General features: G+C 36.1%; 1 protein-coding gene across 1 annotated transcript; it reads right to left on the bottom strand.

Annotated features, from left to right (window-relative positions):
• Positions 1 to 478: 478 nt before the first annotated feature.
• Positions 479 to 8,589, bottom strand: LOC140518088 (leukocyte cell-derived chemotaxin-2-like). The gene is made up of 4 exons (XM_072629874.1): positions 8,280 to 8,589; positions 5,366 to 5,465; positions 3,650 to 3,795; positions 479 to 917 (listed from the first exon to the last, which is right to left on the bottom strand). The coding sequence occupies exons 1-4, from the start codon at positions 8,323 to 8,325 to the stop codon at positions 751 to 753; spliced, it is 459 nt and encodes a 152-aa protein (XP_072485975.1). The 5' UTR covers positions 8,326 to 8,589; the 3' UTR covers positions 479 to 750.
• Positions 8,590 to 8,797: the final 208 nt, after the last annotated feature.

Genomic DNA, 8,797 nt, shown 5'->3' with positions numbered 1-8,797 from the left:
ACTCAATTGATTCAGTTTAACAGTTTCCCATCTACAAATTACTTATCTATATGCATCTACGTATTCCCTGGTCTGTGAAGTTTGGATTCAGTCAAAGGGCTGCACTTGAGGACCTAGAGGGCCACATGTGGTCTTGAGGCTGAAGGTTTCCCAACCCTGAACTAAAGTAACCAAGAGTGGCTTTGGTTAGGAAGTTTGCTTCCTGCTTTTATTCTACATTTTAATAATAATCAGAGATACAATTATCCATTAATTGAACACAAGGAATCTTTGATCTATCCTTTTTATTATCATTATTAAGTGCATCGATAAGGGGCAAATAAATGCATCTTACTGGCCACAGTGATTACACTAAAGGTTGGGAACTTGCGGGGAGGGGACAAGGAATAGAAATATAAGACATCTAATATCCATTACAACAAACAAATGTAGTCCTAATGAAAGTTCTGTTTCAGATTTGATAAAAATTCACAACAGATAAAGTGTGGGCAGTATATTTATTTCATAAATGCCTTGGGAAAAAAAAAGAAAGAGTAAAGGAAAGCCATCCCAAAATCCCATCTGTGGCAAATAAATAGGATAGAAAGTTTAGGGGGGAAAAGGCTTTCCCAACAGCACCAAGGGAACAAAATGTTAATGCATTAAGACCAGCTTCTTATATGACCATGAGTTCAATGAAAAGCAAACAGATTGCATGGGGGAAAGTTTAATAAGTTGCTGCTAAAAAAACATTTGTCTTCATCTTTTCATTTACAAATAACCAGTAGGATCACTCAGGTCACAATTCTGGATGTGTACATGAGACTGGATACCAGGATAAACTCTCTGAACAGGCAATAGGACTCCTAGTTTTTCTCCCTTTTTGATTGAACCACTATATTTAATTGGTTTTATGTGGAATACTTTGACACAGAAACCTAAAAAAAAAATAAGAAAATTTAAATTACTCAATTTTCATGACTCAGTGGGATTAGTCAGTACATAGAGTTGGATCTGTTTGCTCTGGAATTTGGGACACTTTAAAGGAGAAATAAAGCACAATTATTTATGAACCATAGACCTTTGGGTTTGCCTTGAACTTCTAGCAAAATTCTATACTTTATTACCAAAGCGTGCGCTCATTCTTCGTTTCTGAAGAAGATCACACCATTAGAGAAAAAAGACTTGCACTTGACTTTTTTTGAGTGAGGGAGGGCTGTGCAGGTCACTAGCCTCACTTCTCTAGAACCATCTAAATCCAGTGACCAGATATTCATCAGGATGACTGGAGATGACCCAGGATGAGGCAACTGGGGTTAAGTGACTTGCCCAAGGTCATACAGCTAGTGACTGTCAAGTGTCTGAGGTGAGATGTGAACTCAGGTCCTCCTGACTTCTGTACTGGTGCTCTATCCACTGCACCACCTAGCTGCCCCTATTACCAGAGAGATAGTTAGTGAATACTAATTCATTGGATTCTAGCTAAAATACCTTGAAATAGCCTAAAATTGGGGTGCCTCATGAAAGAATGGAAAAAATTCCTTGGAGGAGGAACAGGTCAAGAAGTCTAAAAGTCAGCAAAAGCCACAGTTCAGGGGAATGAATGTTGGTTTTGAAGTTGAAGGACCTGGGTTTGGATCCTAGTTGTACCTGTCATGTAACACCTCTGGGCCTTGGATTCCTCAGTTGTGAAATGGTAGGTTGGTCTCAGGGACGTAAGGTCCATTCAGACCTAAGTCTATGATTCTGTGATCCTAAGTAGTAAATTAGAACTAGATCTGCGGTCACTATAGGTAAATGCATTTATTGTTCTATTATTATAGGGGGAAAGAGAATACTCGTTATAAGAAAAGGTCAGTTGGCTGGGGTTGAGGGCATCACACTTAGAGTTCATTCATAATGAATACTTTTTAAATGAGCCATCAAAATGGATAATTCAGTTCAATGTGTTCTGTTTTCAGAAGGACAGAGAAGTGTGTGACTCATTTTTAAAAATTTCCATAAAAATGATTAAAACAGTTTCAGTGTATTAAGAAAGAGATGAACCCTTAGAGGTCCTCAGACTTAGCTCTGTGTTTACTGTAGATAAAAGGGAACATAAAAGCCTCAGAGAACCATGCAGTTCTTGTAGAGACATTAGCATTTTCAATTGGAGAGTTTTGTTCAAATATTAAGGTTATAGTTATGATTGCTGAGTGATCCTTATGTATATATAATTGAGGGACATCATTTCTAAAGAAAAATAGTCACCTATATTGGAACAATTCAGAATGAAAATAATAACCTGAAAAATGTAATGCTTTACAAATTATAAAATGCTTTCAAATATTGTATTTCATTTGATCTTCGTAATAGTGAACTAAATAAAGCAGACATCATCTTCATTTGACACTTGAGGAAACTGAGATGCAGGCAAAGTGAAATGGCTTATTGGGGGTAACACAGGGAAGGAATCGAAGAGCCAGGACAAAAATTCAAATCTTTATTGGCTGTTTCCAGTGTATAATACTACTATTATGTTAAAGAAAATGAATAAAGAAAGAGCATAAAACCAGTTGATTTCTCAAAGGCTTAGTATCCTATATATATTTTATTTTATTTATTTTACATCATAGATTTTATCATTTGAAGAAAGTAGAAAACTCATTTCTACTAGAAATCTACTCCTCTGTCTCCTTATGACATAAAAGTGGGGGCAGCTAGATAGTATAGTAGATAGAGTACCAGTGCAGGAGTCAGGAGGACCTGAGTTCAAATCTCACCTCAGACACTTGGCACTCACTAGCTGTGTGACCTTGGGTAAGTCACTTAACCCCAATTACCTCATCCTGGGCCATCTCCAGGCATCCTGATAAATACCTGGTCACTGGATCCAGATGGCTCTGGAGGAGAAGTGAGGCTGGTGACCTGCACAGACCTCTCTCACTCAGAACAAAGTCAAGTGCAATTTATGTCATCATTTTGGCATGGCATGGTCTTCTTTGGCAATGAAGGACGAACACACACATGACGTAAAAGTGAACCTGCATCTTCAAAGTTTAGGCCTAAAATGGAAAGCTCTGATAGGTCCTACAAAGCTAGAAAGGCTTTAAATATGGGGTTAGTAATGGATTGTGTGTCTGTCATTTGAGGTCCTGCTTATTTAAGTTCAGAGTGCCCAGTTTGGCCTTGGAGTGAAGAAATCTGAGAGCACTGAAACTCTCAAAGACAACCATGACATTGTAAGGTTTCAATCATCACTGTAGGTAGTCCCACATCAGTAATATCACAGGTCCTTGGTGTGAACCCTCTAAGTATAGCTATGCTATGTACTCTAAAATAAGTAAAACCATAGAATGCCAGAGTTGTAAGGAACCTCAAAGACCCTGTAGTTTAACCCATACCTGGGCAGGAAACCCCTCTGCTTTATCCCTGAGTTGTGGGATAAAGCTTCACTTCACTACAGTGGAGGTTAATATGTATCTAACCCTAACCCTATCCACTTTGGATATTCTGTGTTGTCACAAAATGTTTTCCTTACATTGGAACTAAGTCCATCTCTCTAATTACCAACCAATAGTGCTAGTTCTACATCCCTGGGCAACGCAGAACAATTTGAAATTCATTTCCAGCCACAGTCCTAGTTTCCTTAAGGAAAAGTATTGATTCATCAGTACTTTGGTCCACTTACCTCCTCCAGATAACATTATGCCATTATTAATTGCATTGTTTTTGCTATAAGGTTTCACTTGACGAACAATCTTTCCAGTGAAAGGGGCATACACAGTTGATCCATCTGTGCATTCTACATCTACTCCATCATGTCTTTTTTGGCCTCTGGAACAGAGATAATACACAGTTTGTAGTCAAGTCATATCACTGAAATCACACTGTTAATTAGCCCCCTGACGAGTGTGTCACAGAAAATACATTCCTGATATATTCCTCCATCCTGCATTTCTTCATTTTGGTTTGCTCGTTTATGATCCCTTCTGAAGGTGTTGATAGCCATCATGGGGAGGAAGGAAGATGACTGGTGGTATAATTATACAGAGTAACACTTCACATTTCTAGTATTTGTGAAGGTATTCTATATAACTTTCCAAATAGCTTTTACATGGTCAAACCCTCACTCCCCCTTTTTGTAACTGAAAATTTATTAAAACTTTCTTCTTAAAGATGACTGACTATAATTGAACGCTTTCTTAATGACTTAGAGTCATTGTGAATGTCATTTATTATGTTGTTACGTAATCATTTTTAGTCGTGTCTGATTCTTCATGACCGCTTTTGGGGATTTTCTTGATGAAGATACTAGAATGGTTTCCCATTTCCATTATATTCAGTCCATTATACAGATGAGGAAACTGAGGCAAATGGGATTAAGCAGCATTTGGTAAATGTCAGAGTTGGATTTAAGCTAAATCTCCTTGACTCCAGACCCGACACTATAGCTGCTATGCCCACCTGCCCGACATTTATTATACTATACTGTAACATGACAATGGCACTCAAGAGATATAGGACTCTCTTCTATTTAACTAAATGGCCTCAAATTGCTATACTTGTAAATAAAATTTCATTCTTCTCATTGAAAGATTGTTAGTGTTGTACCTGAATTTATCAAGAACTCTTTTCAAGATTAATGACTTTAACCTTCAATAACTTGAAAAACAGTTCAACAGGTATTGTCTCTTTTATTTATTTATTTATTTTGCAAAATGTCTAAGTTGGCTTCAAGTAAAAGCTTGAAAAGGTCTCTTGGAAAAATGCATGAAATTAATCACAGCTGCTTTGGCTGTTCATGAGATAGTTCCTCCTTTCAGGTATTTATATAAGTTGTCTATGGTTAAGGTTGTTAGCTAAGTAACCTGTTGTTCTAAGCTGGAGGTAATGGATATGAATAGACAGATGACTTGATGTATAGCAAACTAGATACCAGGAAAGTGCCAATCCTTGTGAGTCTTAGTGCATTATAGAAAATTCACAAGAATTGTATGGCTTGAAACTTCCTGTGTCCAAATTAAGTCAATAATATAGCTGACATTCTAAAGTTCATAATGATCATTATGAATAATTGTCCATATGAGTAATTACCTGATGTAGAAAAGTAAACCTCTGATCTTATATCTAAGGTGTACTTAGCTATTCAGAGGAATTGACACCTCTTTCTTTATCATTTCCTTTACTCTAATCTGAATTTTATGTCCGATCTGGGCATCACAGTTCTTGAAATTTGCCCCAGGATCAGCAACACAGGTAGCTACATCTCTGAGTATTACCTCAGAGTCCAATAGCTTCCTAAAAATGGAACTAAAGGAGATAAATTTTGTGGAAATGAAAGGTGATGACAGCATGAAGGTAGAGCTGAGGACTAAACATCTATTGCAAATCTGGCAGAGCATACCTAGTGGAAGCACCATAGTGTCCACATCCATGACTATCACAGCTTCTGACAGTATTAGAGGGATTTCCAGCACATATGCTACTCCATTGTCCTGCCAAGGCTGAAAAGGAGAGAAATGAGACATTTATTTTCTTTGTTTAGGATGTTACTTTCTTGGGCTCTTTGGCTCAAAGATTACTTGTAGGTAGTGACTGCTGCCATGAAATTAGAAGATGCTTGATCATTGGAAGAAAAAAAAATGTAGCAAATCTGGACAGCATACTAAAAAGTGGAGAGATCAAGTTGCCAATAAATTCTGTTTAGTCAAAGTTATGGCATTTCCAGTAGTGATATATAGCTATGAGATTTGGACTATGGTTGGACTATAACGAAAGCTGAGCACCATAGAATTGAAGCTTTTGAGTTGTGATGCTGGGGAAGATTTTTGAGAGTCCCTCAGACAGCAAAGAGATCAAATTAGTAAAAAATAGTTAAAGAAATTAACTGAGGTTATTCATTGGAAGGACAAATACTGAAGATGAAACTTAAATAGTTGAGCCACATAATAAGTAGACAGCACTCATTAGAAAAGACCCTGATGTTGGGAAAGATTTAAGACAAAAAAAGAAGGGGATGGCAGAGGATGAGATGGGTAGATAGTGTCATGGGAGCAACAAACATGAGCTTGGTGAGAGAAATGATAATTTCTCTCATGTTAATAGTCACTTACTACTGAGTTTTCCATTCCCATTTCATCATTCTAAGTCCATCTTTCAAGGAAATCTCTGACCTTGCCCAAAATTTTACCTACCGATACCATCTTATCTATCCAACCAACTGGAAAAACTTTACACAGAATTTAATCTGGGTGGATTCTGATCCATTGTGTTCTACTCAGGCTTGGATCAAAGATAGATCCTTTGTCTAGATTACCCAAAGCTGAGATTAGTCTGGGAGTAAGTAATGTAATCACAGTCATGTCCCCCAGCCCTTCATTAGAATAAGTATATCTTTCATTTTGACATTCATTCTTGTCATTAATAGTTAACAAATCAGAGTTGATTGTCATTTGTCAGGAATATCCACTCTTCCAAAGGCATAAAAGCATCAATAGGTCACTATTTTTGGTCCATAAGAGATGGACAAATGAAGAATTCTTTTTATTAATTACTCACTAGTCATAATTGATAAAGCAATTACCCCAGAAATTAAGTCCCTCAAACTTTTCATATGTCACATTGGACAGGCTTCAGGAGATAATGGAGTCCAGAAGGTCTTGGTGCACTACAGCCCATGCAGTCATTAATAGTTAGGCACAGCTGAATGACTGAACAACAAATGGATGTTCCTTCTTTCTCACCTTGCTTCAGTCATTCGAAGAAGTGTTCAAATTCTATTTCCTGGAAGAATTGGTTGGTAGTTCACAACTGACTCTGGAAAAAATTTTTGCTTTCCAAAATTTATAAAATTCAGTAAAGACACATCAATTTGCCAGAGTTTTTCTGATTGTTTGTGAAGTTTCATCTTTTAACCATTTTTCTTCAACATTATATTTTGTCTCAGATTATAAATGGTACAAACTGTTTGATCTAATGAGCGCTGTTCCGTACCCTAATCTAAAGAGTAATGATAAAGAAGAAACAATTTTGAAATGTTTAGATAGCTTTGGAATGCTACATTGCTATATCCTGAAAGTGAAGTAAACTAAACATGTGAAGTATGAATTTATAAGGAATAGTAAATCCTGGACCAATAAACAACTTCACCAGCAAAATGTACTGGGCAAAAACTTACGGATCAATTTCACATAAGGGACTCCTTGGTAAACTAAATGGAAACAAAATGCACTTGTCTACTAAGAAGATGCACAAATGAACTATATGAGCTACATGTAAATCCAAGGGGTAGAGGCTGGACTGTTACACTGATAGGAAAATCTCTTGGAAGCATGGCCTCAATGAAAATAATCAGCACAAAGATTTCAGCTTAATCACCACCCAACATGATCTATTTTCTAAGTGTCAAAAGCTAACAAGAAAGATAAATGAATTTTACAGTTCTCATATTAAAAAAAAGATAACTTTTCTCAACACTGTTAAAGAAGTGCTAGTAATATGGAATACATATGATATGAAAAGAAATGCTTAGAATCTGGTAGTAACAAATGAAAGTGAATTTCACAAATCATATGGAGCCAATGACAGTCAAGGCCCTGAGAAGGTTGTTGTTTTTTTTTTTAAACTGGATGATTTCATTAGACTTCAGGCAAGAAACTTCTTCTACCAGTACAGATTGGTATTTTCTCTACAGCTTAGAATTTTAGAAAGTTCACTGGGCCATTGAGAGGTTAAGTGATTTCACCAGTCATACAGCCTGTATGAGACAGAAGATGGACTTAGACTCAAGTCTTCCTGACTCTGAATCCAGAACACTGTCACTCAGTGATACAACCTTGATAATTGAAAAAAACACTATAATTTAGATAATTAAACATTTTGTTTTTAAAATTAAACCACATATAGGAGATAAACTGCAAAATTAGTGATCAACCCTTCCACCTGTGACACCAAATGATCTTACAGGCTTTAATCTGTTACTTTAATGAACATTCGTCAGCAGTAGTTATTTTTCAAAAGTAAATCTAAAATGTTGGTTAACGAAACATTTCCTGAAATATAATAAAGAAAATTTACTGATTTCTGATTTTTTCTCTTAAATTCAAGGTAAATCAAAAGGATTTTCTGATGCTTTCACACTCCCTTTTCCTCCTTAAAGATCTAACTCATAGATGAAATTCACATATCACTAAGCTGTCCTTATTAACAGGGTAAATTAAAGAGCTTTGCTGTTGCTGTCTCTGTGATTGAAAAAGAAAAATAATAAAATACATTTTGAAAGTTTGAAGAAAATTCCTGAAAATTTCATTTAAACTTACCAGTTGAAATCAAAACAGCCAAAATGAGGGCCTTGAATGACAACATTTTGTTACTTCTCCTTTGCTGGTGTTGCTGCTTATGCTAGAATATTTTTCTTTTTGAGTACTAGTCAAGAGAGAAGGAAGTAATATTTTTCACCCACTTTAGCCTCAAAAATACAGATTGATATTGCTTTTAAGCATTCATTTAGTGAGAGACACTAGAGAGAGGATGAGAGAAAAAAAGAAAGTATGTGTGAGTGTGTGAGAGAACGTCTAAAGTAAAATCCTTCTAGGCTATAAGTGGCTATTTGATTCACTTAGAGAACATGATAAAAGAATTTGTTTGAGGAAGAGACTTGGCAGAGAAAGAAACAAAAAAGCATAAAATCTAAACATTAACAAATGGTTAACAAAGGTGAAGGACATATTGACATTCAGTTATGGAGATCAACTAGAACAAGTAAATGGCCAAAGTTCTATTTCTTGGAATATATTTATATATTTGCTATATTAATTGTTGAACTGCTGAATTTCCT

Source organism: Notamacropus eugenii, chromosome 1 (assembly GCF_028372415.1).
Source record: "Notamacropus eugenii isolate mMacEug1 chromosome 1, mMacEug1.pri_v2, whole genome shotgun sequence".
Taxonomy (NCBI): domain Eukaryota; kingdom Metazoa; phylum Chordata; class Mammalia; order Diprotodontia; family Macropodidae; genus Notamacropus; species Notamacropus eugenii.
This window is presented reverse-complemented; position numbering and strand designations above follow the sequence as displayed.

Bases quoted from the DNA above. Each gene is read 5' to 3' on its own strand.
- LOC140518088 (XM_072629874.1), bottom strand. From the start codon at position 8,325: ATGTTGTCATTCAAGGCCCTCATTTTGGCTGTTTTGATTTCAACTG. The intron at 5,466-8,279 runs GTAAGTTTAAAT...TCTCCTTTTCAG, and splicing joins GGCTGTTTTGATTTCAACTG to CCTTGGCAGGACAATGGAGT. The intron at 3,796-5,365 runs GTATGCTCTGCC...TCTCTGTTCCAG, and splicing joins CACTATGGTGCTTCCACTAG to AGGCCAAAAAAGACATGATG.